Genomic DNA, 23,703 nt, shown 5'->3' with positions numbered 1-23,703 from the left:
AAATATTTTACCAAAGGTTTGAGCGAAGATTTCATGTCAAAAGTGGCCGAACGAAAGGCTGGTACTAATACCATGCTTAGAATCCAAAAATAAATTGAATATTTTTCCTTACACTTCCTTCTATAAGAAGCAGCAAAAAAGAAAAATATGGAAAAAATTAACATTTTGTTGTGAAATGTACAAAAGTTTCAAAAAAATTATCATTTTCTTAACTTCCTGAAGTGAGTGGGTCATCAGGCCCAAGATTAGAGACTTTGAGTTCTACTTACATATACCCTTAAATTAGTCGACTGCTTGCTAGCCAACATTTCCCATAATATTGTGATATCCAGAAATACATATTTCAAGCTTGCATATCCATTTACGATGACCGATAGGGACGTCTGGGCTGGTGGTGAATCCCCTCTGACGATTCCAAGAAGGAAGAAGGCGCCGTTGCTGGAGTATTCTGCTCAACCCAATGATTAAACACTCATAATAGCTTAATGACAATTGCAGAGTTCAGGCGGAGATATTAACAATGAAGAAGGCAGCCGGAATGGTAAGAGAACTCTGCAATAGCTTAACATATGTCGATAGTCAAGCAGCCCTTAAAGCTATCAGGTTCAGTGCCATTATGGCGAGAGCCATTCTTGACTGCAAGAAAGCCTTGCTTGAAATAGCTTTGCCTGGTTCCAGGATATATCAACATAGTGGGGAATGGAATGGCTGATGAATTAGCTCGAGGTGATTCCCAGTCGATTAATCTACTGATTGATGAGATTATTAAACCACCAGTAAGCAATTATATCAGCTGTTTCAGCTTAGTAGGTCTGATCGAAAAATCTTGGTAGGCACACTGACTGGCCACTGTAGTATCAAATATCTGAACTCATAATAGGATAACAGTATTCCTGACTATTCCTAGATGATTGCACACCTACTATGCAGATGTCCCATGTTATCTAACAATAGACACAGGCTATTCGGCAGGTGAGAGATAGAAACGCTAACTACTTCTCAGACATAGATGTGAATATCATCTACAAGTTTACTAAAGGTATCCCCTGGCTAGGCAGATCTTTTGATCTCTTTCTCGTTTCTATATCTCTCCTATCCCCAAAAGCTTTATTCTTCCTAGGATAAACACAATGGACCAAAGGTCTCCGAATGAAGCTGTTGCCGAATCCTGAGTAGCTGCGCATCCTTAAATCAAACCAGAGTCATAGCTTTTGGCCAGGCTTTATTATATTAAAAATAGTTTTTAAAGCTTGCATTAAGTATTAACGCTGAGGAAAGAAAAAAAATCAACCTGATTTTGAGTCGTTTGAGGCAATTGAGCCAAAAGGCCGCTTGAGGTTTGTTTTGCATCAGATGAGGATTGAAACGGCTTAAGTGGTTTAAAGCTTTAGTGAAATATTTTCTTCAAAATATATATATTTTTCAATCTGCTTGCCGATAAAATTTTATCTGCAGATTGGAAGAATAATAATCTGATAATCTGTTTTGTCAGTACGCTTAACTTTCGATGAGATGGACGGTTTGGAAGCTATGAGATCCAAACTATTTCTTCTGTTCTTCATAAACATTCATAATGTCTTAAATACTCAAAGAGACCTAATGGTTCTCATATTTCTTATGTAGACTTCTCTTAAAAATGTTTATGTCGAGTGAATATCCATTGGAATTCGACATTATTTGAACTATCGTTAAATTATTGTTTATTCTAAATGTTCAAATATTATTTTCTTATTTACAATTATTATTGTTTAAAGAATGTTTTTAAACATCGTTTTTTTAATTTTTTTTACTTCAGCGCTACAAATGTATGCAACCGGATTCGGAAAGTTCCATTAGTCGTAAAGGTGGCAGTGCTCAAAGAGATCTCACTCCAACACAAAAGACTGCTGCTGGTGCTAATAAAAAGAATTCCACAATGATTGGCGGTACACCGACCGGTCGTTCCAGTGCTAAAAAGAAGACTGATATAAGCCAATATTTTAAGAAACTAGATAATAGTGTAATGACCACTCCAATTACTAGTGTTTTAACGAAGAAAGCGGATAGTCAAGTTGCCAGGGCAGAATCGCCGGCAACACAACTTTTGAATCGTATTAATGCCAATATTTATACACCGTTGATGCAAGCAAAGACGACGACAATTTCAAAACAAATCACAATCACAACATCAGCCACAATCCGAAACGTTGAGTGTTTTGATGAAGAAAGTCGGGAGTCAACAGTTGCATCAACAAATGGTGATATTTTGAAAACACAAAAAGTTAAAAAAGCCTTGGATTTCTTTGAAAGCTCTCCAGATGTGCCCACAGGCGATGCAATTGATAACACCACAACCGGTGTTTTGCCCACACCAAGAACAAGACGTCGCAGCAGTATTTTGGCCGTTACAAACAACAATAATGAGACTACCTTAGCATCAGAGGATGTAGCTACAGCAACTCCTTCCAAAATAACCCGGCGTCGTAGCATTACCACCGCCGCCACAATCGCTGCTGTTGATCAGGAATCACAATCATCCGCAGTTGCCAATTTAATGAAAACTCCAAACGGTAAAAATCCTCGTCGTCGCACTACCATACATACACCCAAAAATATGACCATGGAAACTCCAAGCAAGAATAAACCAATACAACCCATAACGGAAGAAGAAGAAGGTCATTCTGAAGAAGTACCGAATAGTTCCATAGACTCATCCGCCGTAAAGGCACGCAGAACTTTACATGTTTCAAAAACAATGGAAGTCTCAGAGCGCACAATTTCCTCCTCCAACAATGCCATAAAAGAAAATCAACCAAAATCAAACCGAAGACGTACCATCAACAGTTATGCGCCAAAAAACAACCACACATCGCCCCCAAATAACAGTGGTCGTCTGGATTTGAGCAACGTTGCCACCAGGCGCCCAACGTGTTACAGTGTTAAATCGATGGAAACTAGCAGCATACAATGTGACAATAATAGCAAGGAAGAAATTGGAGGAAAACTCGAAAAGACAATTGAATTGACAAATCAAATTTTCAATGCACTCATGAATAAGAATGCTCCAACTGAAAAGGCTGCTGTGAATACATCTAAAGCAAATGTAACAAATCGGCGTCGTACCTTATATACTCCCAAAAAGGTTAGTGATAGTACCTTTCCACAGTCCCGACCATCTGAGAGCCTTTCTTCCATATCGCCCATGGCCAGCAATATGCATGGCAAGGTGGTGGCTTGTTCAACCCTTTTGGAGAGCGCAGAAAATCCTCCCACAAAACTAATGGAAACACCGCCAGCAAATTCTACAACAGGAAAGTTGCTAGAAGAAACAACGGAATGTGCAACACCGCTTATTTTCAGTTCCACACGTCTACCGGGTAATAAAAGGCGTACTCTGTTCGATGTTTCAATGGATATTATAACGCAACGTTTGCAATGTATTAATCAGACGGCTAGGCGATCTTTGGCACCGGCAACAACAGCTGATTTGAATGGAGATGTAAAATCATGCGACATTCCATCATCGGAAATTGTTGATATCCGTAAAGGTGGTGGCATAGCCGTCTCAACGGATGGCGAAAACTCCAGCAATTCTCAACGTAGCAGTACAGAATCTGATAATCAAAACATCTCAATTTCCTCAACGACTGAAAACATCGATAGTGGTTCAACGCCCACAGTCAATAAGAAACGTAAATTATTCGTACCGAATGAGGTGTTGACCCCACCGCCTGTTTTGACGGCAACTAGTAAATTGAATACATCCATAAATAGTACACCAAGCATTCAAAGAACATTGGCTACTGCTGCCTCGGAACAAAAGAAACGCCGTAGAACCCTTTTGCCACTCACGCAAACCATTATATCGTCGAGCTCATCTACAAGTGATTTACTTTCTGCCGATTCTTCTCCGCCGGCAATGCTAAAACGACGCAGTACTTTGGATTTTGAACAAATTAAAAAATATCAAAATAAATTGTCACGCAAGAATCAAGATGCCGATGCGAGTAACGATGGTGGCAAGTCCAAAAAGACACCTGGCCTAGTCTACACGAATATGCACAGTGAACAAATAGATGTCATAAAAGAGGTTGGTACCACCCCGCGTTAATGCATGATCCACTTCTACTTCCAAAACCTACCCACCATCTATAAATTCAAGAAAACTATATTCTTTGCAATTTCTGTAGCGTATAAACACTTTGCCTACTTTTTACACTATTATTCCAATCACAATTTCATTGAAATATCTCCTGAACTGTTTCTGTTATAGTATTTAGTTATTTTTCTTTGTTTAATTTATAATAGTAATGTTTATTTGATTTTTTAATTTAATTAAAACTCTGTTTTTGAATTGTTATGCCATTTGCAATAATATATACATATTTCGAAAACATTTTTAAATTGTATTTCGATTTTCTCAAAGATTTTTGAAGCGAAAAACAAATATTTGTTGTGAAGTTATAAATTGAAGACAGATAGACTTTTGGCTGGATGGTAAATGGATGGATTTAATAGAGATCAATATAATTGGAACTGAAGTATTTGTTCTACTCTTTAGACACATATTTTCCAACAAATTGTATACTTATTTTTTAATATATCCCAAATTGGTCACTTATGTAAAAATAGACGTATTTTATGATTGCTCCTTTCTTAATGCAGTATATAAACACGAAGCAGTTGTTAATTTCAAATACTAAGAATATCACATTATTGATTTCGAACAATTTCTATATTGTTCTGTATTGAGGTTTGGTTAGTAAAAGACTTATGAGAGTTATTTTTTATTAGTATTTTCTTTTTTGTTAAGTATAAGATATTGGAAATTGTTCTGCATACAAAACAGCGCACCTTAAAAATATTGTTTAATTTGTGTAGTTGAATTGTTAATTTAAATTGATTTGTATAATTTCATTTAGTTCATGAATATTAATTTCAAATAATGTTACAAATAAAATATAATCATTTTATGCAGTCATAATAGAACATGGCATTTAATTTGGTTTACTTGTAGAATCAGAATTTGCATGAAATTATTTTTAGCCTAAAAGTATGCTTTAGATTTTTGCTTTAAGTTTTTAATTTAATCAAGGGAAATTTTCTAAAATGTCGAAAAAGTTTATAGGGAGTTACTATACAGGGTGAGATAAAAGAAACTGCAACAAAGACACGCCATAATTTTTTATTTTTTTTTTTAATTTTATTGAATGAAAGCAAAAAATATCGGAAATAGAATCAAATTTTAGAATACGTTTATATTTGTTCGAATTGGTCACCGTGTGCACGAATTAATTATACGCGCTGCCCGAATGTTGATCTGCGGTATTTTGGCCCATTTCCGGTGGGCCATTGGTATTTTTTAGTGCCAAAATTGTTTTCCAAAATACTCCTGACACAATAGTCCAACGGATTGGTATCCGGAGATTTTGGTGGCCATTGTGCGCTGGAAATGAAGCGAGGAACCTTATTTTGTTACCATTCTTGGGTGGCGCGTGCTGAATGCGATGGTGCTGAGTCCTCTTGGAATGTCCAAGATCTGCGGCCAAAATATTTGCATACCCAAGGCTTTTATACATCCTCCAGAATATTTTCACTATAAAATTCGGCATTTATTTTGATGCCTCGGTCGATTAATACGAGCGGAGAGCGACTATCGGCTGTTATGGCGGCTCACACCATCACCATGGCCGGCGCTTGAGTTCTGGTGACCAAGCGAAGGTGCACATTTTCAGCTGACCTCTTTGGCAAGAAAATACGATCATTTTGTTTGTTTACTGCTGGACAACGAATGTTTTCTCATCGGAGAAAGCCTAATTCGGCAGTTCACCACTTTCGACCAAGCGAAGGAACTCTTTGGCTCTTTTGAGTCTATTTTCTTTCTGTTGCGATATAAGTTCTTGCTCTTTTTTGGAATTTCAGTGACTTTACCCCGAGCTCATTTTTTAATATGCTGATGTAGCTGTTCCGTTCTTCCGTCAACTTCCTTGACGTCGGGCTACGCTACCAGTATCACAGTAACGAGCGATGGTACGAGACACAAACGATTTATTCAAATTAAATGCTGGAGTGCTCTAACGATAGCCACTTGTGGTTTTCCAGCCAAATATAAAGAAATCACACTATCACGCTTGAATTCCATCACGAATAACTAGAAGAAATTTTCCGATCTCTACCATCTTTATAACAGACCTTGTGTTGATGGAAGTATTGAGATGTACCAAGTCTGAATGAAATCGGATGTTAATTTGGTGTTTTATGAACTTCATGAATATTCAAAATTTTTACCCTTTGTGGGGGAGGTACCAGAGGAGTTGACCGTGGAGTCACCAGAACTTGGGTTGATAAAGATGTTGTGGTGTGTGTAATTTGAAGACAATCGGACTCTCACATCACATTTTATAAGAGTTATAATTATTCAAAATGTTGACCCTTTGTGGGGAAGGTACTTGGTGGAGTGGACAGAAAAAAGTAGGAACAAAATCGGATTATTCTTTCTCTTTTGCAGTAAATTATTTTCTTTGAAAATGTTGACATTTTGTGGGGAGGTACCAGAAGGAGTGGACCGATATTGCCCATCTCGGAACTCGATTTAAATTTACGATGTACCAAGTTTGGACCAAATCGAATACTACCTTCGATAGTTATCGTGCGCACCAGCCAGAAAGACAGACAGACGGACATCGCTAGATTGACTTTAAATCTCCTAAAACGGATTTGATTCAAAGAGACCTGGGGTCTGAAACCGTTATTTTGGCCGTATCAAATAATGTAATAAGCAAAAAAAGAGCCATATCTTTTAACACTGGAAACGAAAGCTGCCTCACTCAGAGACCAATGTGTTCATCCTAGGAAGAATTAATGGTAGTAGGAATGAAGAAAGAAGGGATAAAAAAATTTCTAGTAATATGAAGATTTGTGTGTTTTAGCAAACCAATGAATAATGGTAACTATGTACGTCCGAGAAGAACGTTGGAGTTTCTACAGTGGCTTACGTAATGTTACTGATAATAAAGTGGAGAATAAAAAAGAATTTTTATTTGATGATGAAAAAATTTGCATAAATGTATCTATAGGTCCATATAAAAATATATAGAGTCCATAATCTGTAATAATTAAATCACCTTATAGTGCATTAAATTAAACAAGGGAGCCCTCTTAGCATAATTGAAAGTAAGTGCAAATTATATTGCGTGATAAGTTTAATTAATCTAGTCCATAATCAAGTAAATCAGTTTTGTTAGTGCTAACTAAAAAAAACATAAAGAATATATTAAAGTTTTATTAATTATTAGATTTAGTTATTTATGTTGCAAAAAGTTTACCCCAACAATATCCAATTAATCTTACTAATTTCGCATGTCTCTTCCTCCACGTTTAATAGGTTGTCAATAAGTTATCGGTATTTAACCTTGAACAACATGTTACCGATAATACCACACATTTGGTATCATTGGAGCCAAGGAGAACGATGAATTTATTGCGTGCCATTTCAAGAGGATTATGGGTTGTAGACTACAATTGGATATTGGATTCGCAAAAGGCGGGAGAATGGTTGGCCGAAGAACCCTATGAATTAAAGGACTTTTCGCGGGCCGTAGAGGTAAGATATTAAAAAATGTAGAATAATTTTGCAAAAAATATAAATATCGATAGAGACTAAATTATGTTCACACTATTTCTATAGTATTTTATAACCTACGTTTAGGCGCTATCCACAATTTTTAAACTAAATTGAATTTACTAGTTTAGCATTTTTGCTCAATATCATAAAAACAAATCGGTTATCGAAGTGACATATTGTACATTCCTGCAGTCCTGAAACATATCATTCTATTGATTTTTCATACCATACACCGCATGGTGGTAAAGGTATTATGTCTTTGGGCATTTTTTTGTAACATGGAGAAGGAAGCGAGATAGACCCATAGCTACTTTTAAGAATCTTCATAAAATCACTTTCTGAGTCGATTTATGCATGTCAGTCTGCCCGTCCGTCTGTCCATGTATTCTTGTGAACAAAATGCAGGTCGCATTTATTATCCGATTGAGATGAAATTTTCCAGACAATATTTGTTTGACCCAAGAACGAATCCTATTGAAATTGGTGATAATCGGTTTAGATCCAAAATATATCTTTAACCGATTTCGGGATAATTGTGCACCAAATGACCAAAATAAGTCCAAATGATCTGAATTTTGGTACATCTGACCGAATTCAGCCTAAAAGTAAGTACATCAAATTTGGAGAAAATCGATTCAGAAAAAGCTATAGCTCCCATATATGCTTTTCAACCGATTTGGGGTTTTAAGTCCCTCACATGCGTAATATGCACTCCACAAGAATGATATTTGGTACCAGGCATCCGATACTACTCGAAAATACCTCTGTCAAATTTTATCAAGATCGGTTCAGATTGGGATATAGCTCCCATATATGTCTTTATCCGGTATCAGGTTTATTGTGCACTAAATGGCTAATATCAGTCCAAATGGTATTTTTCCAATTTTGACTTGTCGTTTGACAGTCGGTTGCTTGACTGAATTCAGTCAAAGTTGGAAAAATAAAATTTGGTGGAAATCAGTTCAGATATAGCTATAGCTCCCATATATATGTTTCATCCGATTTGGGGTGTAAAGTCCCTCACAAGCGTAATATGCATTCCACAACAATGATCTTTGGTACCAGATATAAAATACAGCTTTGAAATAAGTGTATCGAATTTGGTCAAGATCGGTTCAGATTTGGATATAACTCCCATATATATCCTCAACCGATTTCGGGTTAATTGTGCACCAAATAGCCAATATCAGTCCAAATGACCTGAAATTTGGCATATCCGACCGAATTTAGTCTAGAAGCAAGTACATCGAATTCGGAGAAAATCGATTCAGATATAGCTATAGCTCCTATATATATGTTTCATTCGATTTGGTGTTTAAGTCCCTCTTATTCGTAAAATGCATTCGACAACAATGATATTTAGTACCAGATACCTTTGCCAAATTTTATCGGTTCAGATTTGGATATAGCTCCCATATATATCCTTAATCCGATGCCAGGTTTATTGTGCAAATAATTGGTTATATCAGCCCAAATGGAGTGAATTTCGGGACGTAAGTTTTCATTTTGTGGAACTCCTTCTCGAAGTGATATCATTCACTCTATAGCAATGTTATTTGGTATAAACGATTAAAATGTTTCCGTCAAATTTAGTGAAAATCGATTCAGAATTGGATATGCCTCCCATATATTAGTTCCCTCTGAACCAAACTCTAAAGCCAAATGTTGAGGTGATATATCTACTTCAAATAAATTCTTTGGTTACAATAGCTCTACCAAATATGCATAGTGGTGTAGGGTATCATATAATCGGCCCTGCCCGACTTTTGACTTTTCCTTACAGTTTTTTTCTTATTACATTCCTATTTAAAAAATATGCTATTTTTTTCTCTTTGTCGGAGTTTAATTTTACCTCTTTATTTTCCGTTACAGATCTGCCGATCGGAACGTCAAGCATTTGGCGAACGTTACAAATGTGAACTATTTCGTGAACTTGGTGCCTTCTACATTTCACTGCGTTGTTATCCTGTGACCAAAAATGATTTGTGCGAATTGATAACACTGTGTGGTGGCCGGGTGGCACTAAGTCGCAATAAGGCACGATACATTATTGGCGATACAAATCCGTCGCTACCCGATAAGATATATGTTACACCCTATTGGGTATTGGATAGTATATCACAGATGCAAATAATGAAAATACAAAAATACCTATGTCCAAAGCCTGGCGAAGAGATGCCCTTACCCACATCACCTGTGGTTGTTCAAGCAGCAGCACAAATAGAAACTTAGGTTAAAACTTAATTGAATTTATTTTGCAATATGCAATATTATATACCTACAATATTTTTAATGGATTTTATAAAAGTTAATGTTTATTTGAATATTTAATATATATTTACACATACATATACAATAATATGTTGAGAAACACAAACGAAACGATGCAAACAATTTTTGTATTGGCTATAAAATGATTGTTATAATTAATATTTTATATTTTTTAAACAAGTTAACCTTAGCATTTTTATAATACTGTACGTTTTTAATGAATTTTATATACAATAAATGTATTGTATAAATTTATAATGCGTTATAAACTAAAGAAATATCACAGGATTTTTTAAGATATTTCATAATTTTGTCATTAATATTTAAAAAAATGTCTTTTTTAAAAAGTAATCGCAAATTTTATATGCAATAAATAGAACAAAAAAATACAATTCTATAATTTTTAATATGTGTTGAATGAATATTAATTTACAGGAACCGTCAGGGTAGAATAATACAGGAAACAGCAACAAATTTTTTTTTGTACGTAATAGAAGTGTCAGAATTATTTGTCCAAAAATCGAAACAAAGCAAATAATTTAAAAAAAAAAAATATTTTAATTTCAAAAATGTTATTTTTCAAAATGCTCATTTGGATTATCAAATTTAATATGGTGAGGAATTATTCTTGAAATATTTAACTTTAAAGTTTTAAAATCATTCTTCTGAATTTAAAGTTGCTAGCTTTGTGTACAAATCTCTTACAACTTCAAACAATCGCTAGAAAAAGCAACATCCATTTCAAATTGGAACCAAAGCACATATATACAGGGTGAGATAAAAAAAACTGCAACAAAGTAAAACGACAAAATTTTTAATTTTTTAAATTTTATTAAATAAAAAATTTTGGAAATATCATCAAATTTTAGAATAAGTTTAGATTTGTTCGAATTGGTCTCCTTTGGCACGAATTATGGCCCTCAAACGGGCAATGGAACCGTCAAAAGCTGCTGCAAAGCTGGTATTTTTTAGTGCCAACTCTGCTTTCCAAAATACTCCAGACACAATATTCCAACGGTTTGGCATCTGGAGATTTTGGTGGTCATTGTGCGCTGGAAATGAAGCGAGGAACCTCATTTTGTAACCATTATTGGGTGGCGCGTGCTGAGTCCAGTTGGAATGTCCAAGGTCTTCGGCCAAAATGTTTGCGTGCCCAAGGCTTTAATACACCACCCAGAATATTTTCGCGATGATATTCGTCATTTATTCTGATGCCACGGTTGATTAATAAGAGCGGAGAGCGACCATCGGCTGTTATGGCGGCCCATACCATCACCATGGCCGACGCTTGAGTTCTGGTGGCCAACCGAAGGTGCACATTTGCAGCTGACCTCTTTGACAAGTAAACACAATCATTTTTTTTGTTTACAAACTGCTGGACAACGAATGTTTTATCATCGGAGAAAACCAAATTCGGCAGTTCACCACTTTCGGCTAAGCGAAGCAACTCTTTAGCTCTTTTGAGTCTATTTTCTTTCTGTTGCGGTGTTAGTTCTTGCACTTTTTGGAATTTCAATGGATTTACCCCGAGCTCATTTTTCAATATTTACCGAATGAAATATTGCGATATATTCAGCTCACGAGCCATTTTTCAGACACTGCGACGCGGGTTTCGATCAAGTCGCTTCTTTACTTATTTCTGCTGATGTTGCTGTTTTCTTCCGCCCATTTCATTGACGTCGGGCTACGCTACCAGCATCACGGTATAGAGCGATGGTAGGAGACACAAAAGACTTATTCACAATTAAATGCTGGAGTGCTCTAACGATAGCCACACATGAGGTTTCCATATATTAGGTCCGAAATTTGAAAATATAATTTCAACTGACGAAGAAATAAATGTATACCAGCAGAGACCACTAAAATAAAACTAATTCCGATTTCATACAACAAATTCATAACATATCTGAAAATCTCGATGAAAAGGGGTAAATTCCTCCAAAGTTTTGAAATGAATTTTACATATCCTGCACCTTCATATATCATCAAAGGATTCTAGTAGTAGCTGCGCATTTATAAATTTAATCATCAGTACTATATTTACCGCCTGAAAATATGCTTAACAAATTTAGTTTTTGATGAAGCTTTGTTTTCAGTTTTTTTTCAACGTTTTCAAAGAATAATTTATCTAGTTTTGAAGGTAAGACAAAATGTCAAGTATTTTATTTTAGTCGTTCAGTCTAACATTTGGGATTCCAACCCAATTTATGTACTTTTATTTAATTTTATTGGAGATTTTTGTCTCAAATTCTAACCAAATCAACTGTCATTGGACAGTTGCTTCCCCTCAAAAATTTAATATACCTAGCTCGTCTTTTTGGTATAGCCATCACATAAAGGAACCTCCTGATGTTTCAAATTTTGAACCCCTTCTGGTGCGAAACGAGTCGGCGATTCTTTACAACTTGCTATATCTAAATATGTCTCTTAACCATAAATCTGATATGAATGTGTAATTTAATTTCTCATAAAATTGGATATAAATGTTCGATTTCCTCTAAATTTTGCACATACAAATATTTTTATCTGTATTAGATGAAGTATGAAAATGGAATACTTCGGTCCGCTATATATGTTACCTCACGCATATTTCCACATTTTCCAAAAGTTTGCACATATCTCATATAAAGTATAGAAAGTAGACGATACATTCCAAACCTGGCATGCTGTAATATTTATATCAGTCTTAGGTCAGATAAGAATTGGTTAATATTGGCCAACTGCTTCGGAACCTCCCCTATAAAGGGCCAACAGTTTGAATAATCATAACTCAAGGCTGGGGGTATACATGTGTCGGCAAAACCGACTGATACTATTTTACTTGTTCTTATAAAATTTTGAACGTTCCATTTATGTCCGTTATAGTTAATGCCAATATTCTCCATACGACACCGCTATGACACAGGTCAATTTTCGCAGTCATATTTCTTGAATAACAAGTATTTCTGCATCAACGGTTAGTACATGTTATTTTCCCGTACCTTTTTTTATCGTTAGATCTTAACATGTAAATTCGCCCTGAAAGTGGTGATTTGTCCAGAAAGTATGGGAACGAACAATAACAAAATTTGAACTATGTTGTAGCTGTAATAGACAATTCTAAGTTTTGAACGTTTTTGGAGATATTTCGATTCAAAGTAATTTTATACTACAGTATTTTTTGCTTACCTGCACAATCAAAAATTGCACGACATCTTGTGCAGCAATGCCCAAAATGCAGGTAGCTTCATTGCATTTATCTGCACAATGAAGCAGGTATCTTTAATTTTACTTACGTGCACAAAAAGTGCAGTTATCTTTAATTTTCTATTCGTGCACAACAAAGCAGCAGCAGCATAACCATCTTTTAGTGTGGGAGAGGAAGCGAGAATATGTTTTTAATGCATACTCTTTTCTTGTGTTATTGTTTTTGCGAATACAAAAACAAAAACGAAGTGGTAGTTTTTAGTGTCTTTTTTGAGTTTGCAAAAAATTTTCTTGTGCAGATAAATACAACTTTTGTAACCAAATTAAAAAAAAATTACCAAATTTTCGAGGCAGGAATGTCCAATGTGCAGCTATCGATTGGGCACTTAAATACAATTCAAATAAAAGGGGTTTCAGAAAAAAATGGCATAAAAAAAGTTTTTTGGTCTACAAAGGCCAATGCGCAGCTAATGTTGATGCAGGTAAATAGAAACCACTGTACCAGTCAGTCACACACCAATTACCAATTTCTTTGACTTCAATTTAGCTTTATTCCAAGTTACAGCACTGATTCCATCAAAGGAATACACAAACGTACACATATTACGGCTCCAAAATACAAACCATTTAACAAGCGACAATTCTACACTGCTCATAGACGAACGGAGTGAATAACCTCTTCATTCCAATCCATACATACTTCTACACACACAAGCATTTTGGTAGCATTTCAATTTTTGCATCTTTATTTGACAGTCAGGAAAAGCAAATACATTTCTCGAGTTATTCTTGTGTAAATTTAATAAAAACAGTTTGTAAAATAATTTCTCTTCATTCTGCTATGGAGACAGTCATCGCTGTGTTGGTTGTGTGGATGATTGCACTATTAATAAAACAAGATGATCAACATTCGGGAGTGTTGTAGTTATTTATGTTTTGTACTTCAGTTCTGTGGAACGATATCTTCTCTCGTCATCGCGTGGGAGTGTTATTTGTACTTTCGTTGACAATGTAAAATTGTTTTTGTTTTATCGGTTGTGTGGGAAAACAAAAGGAAGTAGTCGTCGAATGAGGCAACAGCATCACTCCACATTCATGCTGCTAGTTACATTTAAAATCGTGGGTGGTGCGTAGGTACAGTAATATTATTAAATGCATTTCTGGTAGTGAAGCCATAATGCAAATAAAAAACTGAGGCAAATTCAAGGAATAAATCCAACCAAAGATGAATAGAAAAATTAAGAAAAGCGAACCAAAAGCAAAATTAACAAAGAAAGCTACATCCAACCAAAAATTAAAAAAAGGAATTAAAACGAAATGTAAAATTCCTTGCCTACTACTCTCTTCTTCTTCGTCCGACGAGATACTCTCTTCATCACTAAAATCAATTCATTTGCAAGATATATTTTTGGAAAATTATAAATAGTAGATTGTGTATTTATGCAATTACATTTCTATAGGCTAAAAAACACATTTGTATTGTGTTATAAAAAGATCTTAAGGTGTTCATTTTATGACAATTTCATAAATTCTTTAGAGTAGTTTAGTAGTCACAGATGTTGTTGTTTTTTTCATGTTTTTAGTTTTCTTTTATTTACGAGTAGTAGAGATGGAATGAATTCCAACATAAGATAATTATAAAAAAGGAGAATTATTACAAATAATAATTAAATTATATAGTAATTAAATACATAAAAAAAGACTTAAATGCTTAGAGCTGTTGCGCTTAGTGAAAGAATGAATGATAGTAGTTTCCTTTGTTGGCCAACCACCAATCACCACACCATCGGCCATGGGCGAAAAACGCACTGCGTTCGGAACCCTTCTAGCTTTTGGGATGATGAGTGGTAGGGGCGACATATTTGTTCTCACTTCTTTAGAGGAGGAGTATATTACTTAGCAGGGGCGACAACAGCATTCGTTTCCTGCGAAACTCTTTGCGATGGAAGCAATTAAACTTTTCTTTAACCATTAAAATTAACTTATGCTGGAACATCTTTACGTTGTTGGTAGTTAATGCGGTACCTCTAGTTGTTGTGTGGTTGTTGTTGTTGCTGCTACATATTGTTGCTGGTGGAGTTTGTAGAATATGCTGGTTGGAAAAGATGCAATTTGCTGCAGTGTTTTCTTGTTGATGTTCAGAGTAAAGCAGCTACTTCTTGCCCTTGGTGGCCTTTTCGGCGGCCTTGGTGACCTTGCCACCGGAGGCATCCTTGAAGTTGACGGCCTTGATGACACCGACGGCGACGGTTTGTCTCATGTCACGAACGGCGAAACGACCCAATGGGGGGAATTCTTGGAAGGATTCAACGCACAAGGGCTTGGATGGGACCAAGTTGACGATGGCAGCATCACCAGACTTGATGAATTTGGGGTTTTCTTCGGTGGTCTTACCGGAACGACGATCGACCTTCTCCTTGATTTCAGCGAACTTGCAAGCAATGTGAGCGGTGTGGCAATCCAAAACGGGAGTGTAACCGTTGCAGATTTGACCAGGGTGGTTCAAGACAATAACTTGAGCGGTGAAATCGGCAGCACCCTTGGGGGGAGAAGCCTTGGAGTCACCAGCAACATAACCACGACGCAATTCCTTGACGGAGACGTTCTTAACGTTGAAACCAACGTTGTCACCGGGCACGGCTTCAGCCAAAGCTTCGTGATGCATTTCAACGGACTTGACTTCAGTGGTGATGTTGGCAGGGGCGAAGACAACAACGGTACCGGGCTTCAAGACACCAGTTTCGACACGACCGACGGGTACTGTGCCGATACCACCGATTTTGTAGACATCCTGCAAGGGCAAACGCAAAGGCTTGTCTGTGGGACGGGTGGGTGGCAAGATAGCGTCCAAAGCTTCGATGAGGGTCTTGCCTTCAGCGTTACCTTCCTTACGTTCGATCTTCCAGCCCTTGAACCAGTTCATGTTGGTAGAAGCTTCCAACATGTTATCACCGTGCCAGCCGGAGATGGGAACGAAAGCAACAGCAGCGGGATTGTAACCGATCTTCTTGATGTAAGAGGAGACTTCCTTCTTGATTTCTTCGTAACGGGCTTCGCTGTATGGTGGTTCAGAAGAATCCATCTTGTTGACACCAACGATCAATTGCTTGACACCCAAGGTGAAGGCCAACAAGGCGTGTTCACGAGTTTGACCGTTCTTGGAGATACCAGCTTCGAATTCACCAGTACCGGCAGCAACAATCAAGACAGCGCAATCAGCTTGAGAGGTACCAGTGATCATGTTCTTGATGAAATCTCTGTGACCAGGGGCATCAATAATGGTGACATAGTATTTGGATGTTTCGAATTTCCACAAGGCAATATCGATGGTGATACCACGCTCACGTTCGGCCTTCAATTTATCCAAAACCCAGGCGTACTTGAAGGAACCCTTACCCATTTCTTGGGCTTCCTTTTCGAACTTTTCAATGGTACGCTTGTCGATACCACCGCACTTGTAGATCAAGTGACCGGTGGTGGTAGATTTACCAGAATCGACGTGGCCAATGACGACAATGTTAATATGAGTCTTTTCCTTACCCATGGCTGTTTGATTGGCTTACGAGCTGGTTGTTGGTGATGTGTATAGGAATGTTGTGTGTGTGATGGTGATGTTGGTAAATTACGGGGTTCGGGATAGAACAAACAACAAGCAGGAGGAGATTGATTGGTTGATACATAAAAAGGAAATAAAAAATTGGGAGGAAAAACAATTTTGTTAGCATATGTTTTCGAGGAATGTACGGATTTTTTATCAATATTATTTAAAAAATACATTTTTTTTTGGGAATTCATTTATTTAATTTTTAGTTTTAAAACAAAACAAATAATAAATCTAAAGTTCAATGTTCGGAGAAACGATCAATTATATTTAACAATACGGGCGGCTGCTGGTAACATAACCTCTAAAAATGTGGTAGAGAAAAAAAAACGTGTTTTCAGAGAAGAGCACGTTTTTCGTTTTCCAACACTGGGAATTACTTTTAAGGTTATTTTAGCAAATACGAATGGAAGAAACAAAAACCGGAATAGTGTAAGGGATAAAATAAAACATGCAAAATGAATAGAAATTCAATTAAATAAATGAAGTATTCCAAAAATAGCAATTTTTCTTAGATTTCATTTTTTGCTTCAGTGGGTTTGGTATTTGGGTTTCCTCACAAAACTCAGTAGCAGAACTAGACAATTTAGTCATCATGCAAAAAAAAATCTCAAGAAAAATTGCAAACAATTGCAGGCAATTAAAAAAAATTAAGCAATTCATACAAAAGTGAAGCTTTAGAAAAATATCAGCAGACGAGAACGACATCGACGATGACACGTTGTAATACAACACAAAGTGGGTGGTGGTGGGGAGTTGTGAATGGTGACATGGTGTATGCCGGCTGGTGGGGAAAGGCAACACGACGACAATCACCACGCTATCTAACAATCCCACGGTATGAGTAAGCAGTGGCAGCAGCAAACAATGATGAAAAAATTTCCAGAAGTTGTGAAACTCAATCGTCGTGTCTATAAAATGCTTATACATTTCTATCTATACATACGCAGCACACATACACACGAAGGCATTGCATACTGGAATGGGCTGCTTGTGGCTCGTGTGTATCTACCATACGAAAGAAATGGCGACGACCGCAAAAAACGAGGTCGTCGTAAAACATTTCGAATGTATAAAGAATTTTGTTGTAATGCCGGATACAAATCATATGCTACGCGAACCGGTGTGTGCTTTCCATAAATTTCACAGAAAGAGGCCACCATATATAAAATGGCGTACATATTGGTCTTCTAATGTCATGGAATGCTAAAACCGATTGTTTCAAGCTCCGGCCACCAACAACAATGCCGATCGTGAAATGCTTTCGAGCACCTAGAAACACGATGCTATTGTGCGGATTAAAGAACGACGCCATTTTGAAAAGGGAAACGTGTTTCGCATTGTTGGTGGTGACTCGCCAATAAAGAATGTTTCGAATATTCCAAATCCGCTTGGTCTGAAGATGGTTTGTTGCCATGCCGTGAAAAGAACTGCGCTGGCGATTTAAACTTTTTACCATTGTTTGCGGACTTGAGGAAAATTCATTCGCCGGCTGCAATTATCACTTGAACTTAGTATGACGCCATATTGGATACATAACCTCAACAAGATTGTTGATGATACTTGATGTTCGAAAAGAAAAACGAAGACACCTTTCACACTTTAATCGCCATATCGCGCAAGCTGCTGATATTTTAACTTCCATGATTATTTTATAATTTGTAAGACAAGAAATCGTAACAAATATGAATGCAGGCGGCTTATGTTCCCAAAAACGAGAAAAGATCACAAAGTGGGCGTGGTTAAGTCAAAATTTGTTGAGAAACCAAAAAGCATTTATTATTTTTTGCAAACTATTTAATTTTTATTAAAATATTTCTCTATACATATTGCCACGTGCTTTTGTTAAGGCATTCGATGGCTCTTTTCCACATTTTCTTGCGCACACGTTTGCAATATTTCCTTCATTTTTGACAACATATTTCACCTGCATTTTTTTAAATGGTGGAAAATTTGTTTATAATTTCACCGATCACATATTTGTTTATTTCACTTGGTATTAGTTTTTTTTTATCGTTCCAAAATTGCTTAATTTTCTTTTTCAGATTTTATCTTTCTTTCTCTTTTGCACTACCACACAATTTCTTTCTTGATGACTTACTTTCCAAATAAATTGAACCGAGAAATCACAAAGTCTATGCTTATCCGGCAAAAGACCTGAACAAAGTGAACGAGAAAGATGTTGCAATGAAACGACAAGCCTCGGCAAGAAGCACGCCACGTCAGAAATGTAAAAACGCACGGTGAACTACAACCAACTTCATTGACTTTCCAAAAATTTTAGCATATTTAAAAGTTGGCTGTACTGTTGAAATGCAACTCTACAAACGAGAGAAGTATTTATACGAATTGTACGATACATTGAACATTTTTTTAAAATAATTATATTTATCGCTTTATAATAAAAAAAAACTATTATATTTATTATTACAAAAAGACAGTCATCATCTTTTTGGTTTCTCATTACCAACCCATTTATTGCCTTGTTCCTTTTTTTATGAGCTATTTTTGTAGGAAAATATATCGAGTAAAAAAGTTGCAAAAGTTAAATTAGCCGAAACCATAACATACCAAAACTTTAATCGTGACTTCTGTGCGAACTGCAAGAATGTAAAAGTTTTTACTACGACAACCATTTTCCCTTTTTGATATCAAAAATAATTTTTTTTATACATACAAAATAATCAAATGCTCTGTTCCAGAACTGCAAAAAGGTAAAACTTTTAACTACGACAACCGATTTTCCATTTATGAAATCAAAAAAATCGTCAAGCAGGTAGATTCTTGCAGATTCTGGAAAAAACCAAAAATCATGGTAAAATAAAGAAGGTGATGTCATGTAATCCTATATTCAAAATTATTCATTTGACAACATCTTATTGTAAAAAGTTATGTCCATTATAAATCTTCAAGTGTATGCAGTGAAATTTGACGTTATTTATAATTCTTTTATCATGGGTAGAATTAAGAAGGTCATGCCATGCTATCATTGGTATGTTCCAGAACTGTAAAAATGTAAAAGTGTTTACTACGATAGCCAATTTCTCCTTTATGCTATTGAAAAAATTTGCAAAACTGGTAAAATCTTGCAGGTTCTGGAACGGAGCATATTTGTTTACATTTTTTCAAAAATATTCATTTGAATACATTTCATTGCCAATATTCTATGCAGTGACATTTGACAAGATATATAACAGAAAATGTAGAGATGTGAAGAATGAGAAGTAGATGTAGAGATGTGATTATTTGAAATGATTGTAATTCATTTTACAGTGATCACAATGTAAAATATGCTGCCACAGAAAAAAATCATATTTTCCAATAAATATATTCATCTCCGCATTTTTTATCCTTTTGTGGTTTGTGGGTCATGGTAGAAGAATATATGTAGTCCTATCCATGGTACAATGAAGAGAAGGTAGGTCAACTTTGAAAAAATTGCAAGTATAGAGGTCTACCTGTTTGGCTTGTAATGTCAGAATTACTATCAAAACAATAAACAAGTTAAAAAGCAGTAAGTTCGGCCGGGCCGAACTTTTAATACCCTCCACCATTTACAACGAATTTGGAAATTTTCAAAAAATAAAATCCTTAAAAAATTCTGTTAAAATTTTAAAAATACCGAATATAGCCGTTATGTTGGGGTCTATATGACGTGGACATACATATGCATTGTTTGTCATAAGCCATTACCATATTCAAATTCGAAACTGGACCCGCACCGACAATTTTCTGTCACAGACTGTAGTTCCCATAACGAACTTCAAATATCAAATTTTAAACAATTCCGGTTAATAATGTCGCTAAAATCATCAAAATACCGAACATAGCGAGGTGCCGTTATATGGGGGGAATACGAAGACGTGGACCTGCACAGACAATTTTCAGTCTTAGGGTGTAGAATCCATTTTGAACTTAAAATACCAAATTTGAAACAATTCCAGTGAATAATGTCGCTAAAATCATCAAAATACCGAATATAGGGAGGTACTGTTATATTGGGGCTATACGAGGACGTGGACCTGCAAAGACAATTTTCTGTCTTAGGGTGTAGTATCCATTTGGAACTTCAAATACCAGATTTGAAACAATTCCCGTGAATAATGTCGCTAAAATCATCGAAATACCGAATATCGGGAGGTACCGTTATATGGGGGCTATACGAAGACATAGACTTGCACAGACAATTTTCTATCTTAGGGTGTAGTATCCATTTGGAACTTCAAATACCAAATTTGAAACAATTCCGGTGAATAACGTCGCTAAAATCATCAAAATACCGAATATAGGGAGGTACCGTTATATTGGGGCTATACGAAGACGTGGACCTGCAAAGACAATTTTCTGTCTTAGGGTGTAGTATCCATTTGGAACTTCAAATACCAGATTTGAAACAATTCCCGTGAATAATGTCGCTAAAATCATCAAAATACCGAATATCGGGAGGTACCGTTATATGGGGGCTATACGAAGACATAGACTTGCACAGATAATTTTCTATCTTAGGGTGTAGTATCCATTTGGAACTTAAAATACCAAATTTGAATCAATTCCGGTGAATAACGTCGCTAAAATCATCAAAATACCGAAAATCCGGAGGTACCGTTATATGGGAGCTATATGAAAACGTGGACCTACATGGCCCATTTACGAACTTAACCTGCCTACTGGAAAAATAAACATGTGTGCAAAATTTTAGCCATCTATCTCAATTTATTCGAAAGATAGCGTGATTACAACAGACAGACAGACAGACGGACAGACAGACAGACAGACAGACGGACAGACAGACAGACAGACAGACATCGATAAATCGACTTAGAATTTTACGCTGATCAAGAATATATATACTTTGTTGGGTCTGACATGAGTATTTCGAGGAGTTACAAACGGAATGACAAAGTTAATATACCCTCCATAGTATGGTGGAGGGTATAAAAAGCAAACAACTTGTTGCATTGATTTTGAATAAATAGTTTAAAACCGCGAAAACTGAATGAATGGTCAAAATTTCTTTTCAATATCATGTTCTATATATCTCTTATGGTTTATTTCGCGACAAAAACTGTAGATTTTGTCGATGCATTCGTTGCAATAAGCATTTTGAAAACACCCGAATTTTTTATTTTTGAATTTTTTATTATTGAAAAGAAGACACACACATAAGCAAATGAAGTTGACATATTAAGCCAGAAAAATAAAAAAAATTAAATCATATGGTAGTTCTGCCCTACCTTGAAATCATTGTACCATGGTCCTATCGACACAGCTACTCGGACAATGAACTGTCAAACTAATGTTGAATAAAATCTTATTCTAATCGCTAAAATTTTGAAAAATGCATATCAAAACAACCTCAGATTCAACAACCTCAGACTCAGTCGTATAAGCATGGTAGAAGAATACAGGTAGATGCATTAATGCTTAGGAGCATTGATTTGCAAAAATGTTAATCATTCTTCAGAAATAAATAGATTTGTATATGTTTTCCTATACGATGCCAATCGGAGGTTGTTATGATATGCATTTTTTAACAATTTTTACAAATTTGAATAATTTTTCATTCAAAAATTTCAATTCAAAAATTGGTTTGACAGTTCATTGTCCCAGCAGATGTGTTGATGCGACTACCTGTATTTTTCTACCATGCGTAAAATAAAACTTTTAAAAATCTACAAGCGATGATGCATCTACCTCTATTCTTCTACTATGTTATGGATATAACATGTTGACAATGACATGTTGTCAAAGGTATAATTTTGAAAAAATAAACATATAATTGCGCAAGGTTACCTTCTTAATTCTACCATGCAATGAATCTAGGTTTACATTGAGTTTAGCTGCGGTACAATGCACCGAAGGTAGGTCTTGTTATCCGAATCACAGCGACATAAATTTGAGAGAAATCTGTACTTCCCGAGAAATAGGATTCCGAAAATACCGCTTTTAGTTTGCCATTCCTAAACCTATAATCAAATAAAAACTTGTTTTTTTTGTATCCTGATCACAACAACAAAATATTTTCGGGAAATGGGTCCACACTTCCCGAAATATAGGGTTCCAAATTTTAGAAAGTACTTTCATTATATGTTGTCGGTTATTTTAAAAAATGTTAAATTTAAGTAAACTTTGGTTCATGAGGCCGGTGTTGGACATACATCAGAGGAGAAAATCTCAAGCCCCGGCCGAAGGCCTGCTACTTTTAAGACTTTTTTGTTCGCAAAGCCGTTGTTGGGCATACACCAGTCCTTTGTTTGGAACCCTATTTTTCGGGGAGTATGTTGTAATCAGGGTACTAAAATCTACCTATAATAACATTTTGAATCTTTGGAAGCCTATATATCGGGAAGTATTGATTTCACCCAAATTTATGTCGCTGTGATTAGGATAACAAGACCTACCTCCTTCAGAATTTTCCGCCAGCTGGAGCTAAACTCAATTTGTTTCCGAATCTACAACAAGCATTTGTAAATATTTTTAGGAGCCACATATAGCGGTTTCAAACTCATTACCCTATTGTAATTTTATACTCGAAATAGTTCCATGTTTAGGTACTTATTACTCCTATATTACTCGTAACACCCTGCATGTTTTTGTGTGGTTTAGCTTCTCACAAAAAATACTTAATGTAGGTCAAATTTTTGTATTCTTCAAATGAGGATTTCAAACATATCAGCTTTTATTCCATATTTCGGTTTCTAGTACCTATATAACGGAATTTCCAAAATTTGGCGACTTGACCATAAGTAGTTTTAACCACCACCCATCTGCAACAGAATCCTATATAATGTTGCTTCAGTATGCTGTGTTATACAAAGTGAATAATAAACATTTTAATGTCTCCACCATAGCAACAACGGTGACAAGTACATAAAATTTTGCTAATTTTGGAATTCATCAATACGATGACTTATAGGTATCGCTCCGTTCAACCACTCCAAATGATTTCTAGCATTTAGCAATTTTCTCGAGCATACTTACTTAAGACAAAAATTCCAATTATGGAGAAACATTCGTGGAACAATATAACTACAAATAAAGC

At 35.9% G+C, this 23,703-nt stretch overlaps 2 protein-coding genes and 1 non-coding gene across 3 annotated transcripts in view; 1 reads left to right on the top strand and 2 right to left on the bottom strand.

The window, feature by feature from the left end:
• Positions 1 to 9,858, top strand: part of LOC101900025 (mucin-2) — a 30,684-nt gene extending 20,826 nt beyond the window's left edge. The window contains exons 6-8 of the mRNA XM_005181463.4: positions 1,796 to 4,069; positions 7,364 to 7,582; positions 9,476 to 9,858. Coding sequence (XP_005181520.1) covers positions 1,796 to 4,069; positions 7,364 to 7,582; positions 9,476 to 9,835 — 2,853 coding nt within the window. The 3' untranslated portion in view covers positions 9,836 to 9,858. The remainder of the gene's footprint in view (positions 1 to 1,795; positions 4,070 to 7,363; positions 7,583 to 9,475) is intronic.
• Positions 9,859 to 14,465: 4,607 nt separating this feature from the next.
• LOC101899175 (elongation factor 1-alpha 1) lies at positions 14,466 to 18,921 on the bottom strand. Its single transcript, XM_005181459.4, has 2 exons — positions 18,763 to 18,921; positions 14,466 to 16,626 (listed from the first exon to the last, which is right to left on the bottom strand). The coding sequence occupies exon 2, from the start codon at positions 16,602 to 16,604 to the stop codon at positions 15,213 to 15,215; it is 1,392 nt and encodes a 463-aa protein (XP_005181516.1). The 5' UTR covers positions 16,605 to 16,626; positions 18,763 to 18,921; the 3' UTR covers positions 14,466 to 15,212.
• Positions 17,189 to 17,263, bottom strand: LOC131801445 (small nucleolar RNA snR61/Z1/Z11). Its single transcript, XR_009341834.1, has one exon. It is a non-coding gene; the product is annotated as a small nucleolar RNA snR61/Z1/Z11 (small nucleolar RNA).
• Positions 18,922 to 23,703: the final 4,782 nt, after the last annotated feature.

This window comes from Musca domestica, unplaced genomic scaffold (assembly GCF_030504385.1).
Source record: "Musca domestica strain aabys unplaced genomic scaffold, Musca_domestica.polishedcontigs.V.1.1 16, whole genome shotgun sequence".
Classification (NCBI taxonomy): Eukaryota; Metazoa; Arthropoda; class Insecta; order Diptera; family Muscidae; genus Musca; species Musca domestica.
The sequence above is the reverse complement of the archived record's forward strand: the minus strand, read 5'-3'. Positions and strand labels throughout refer to the sequence as shown.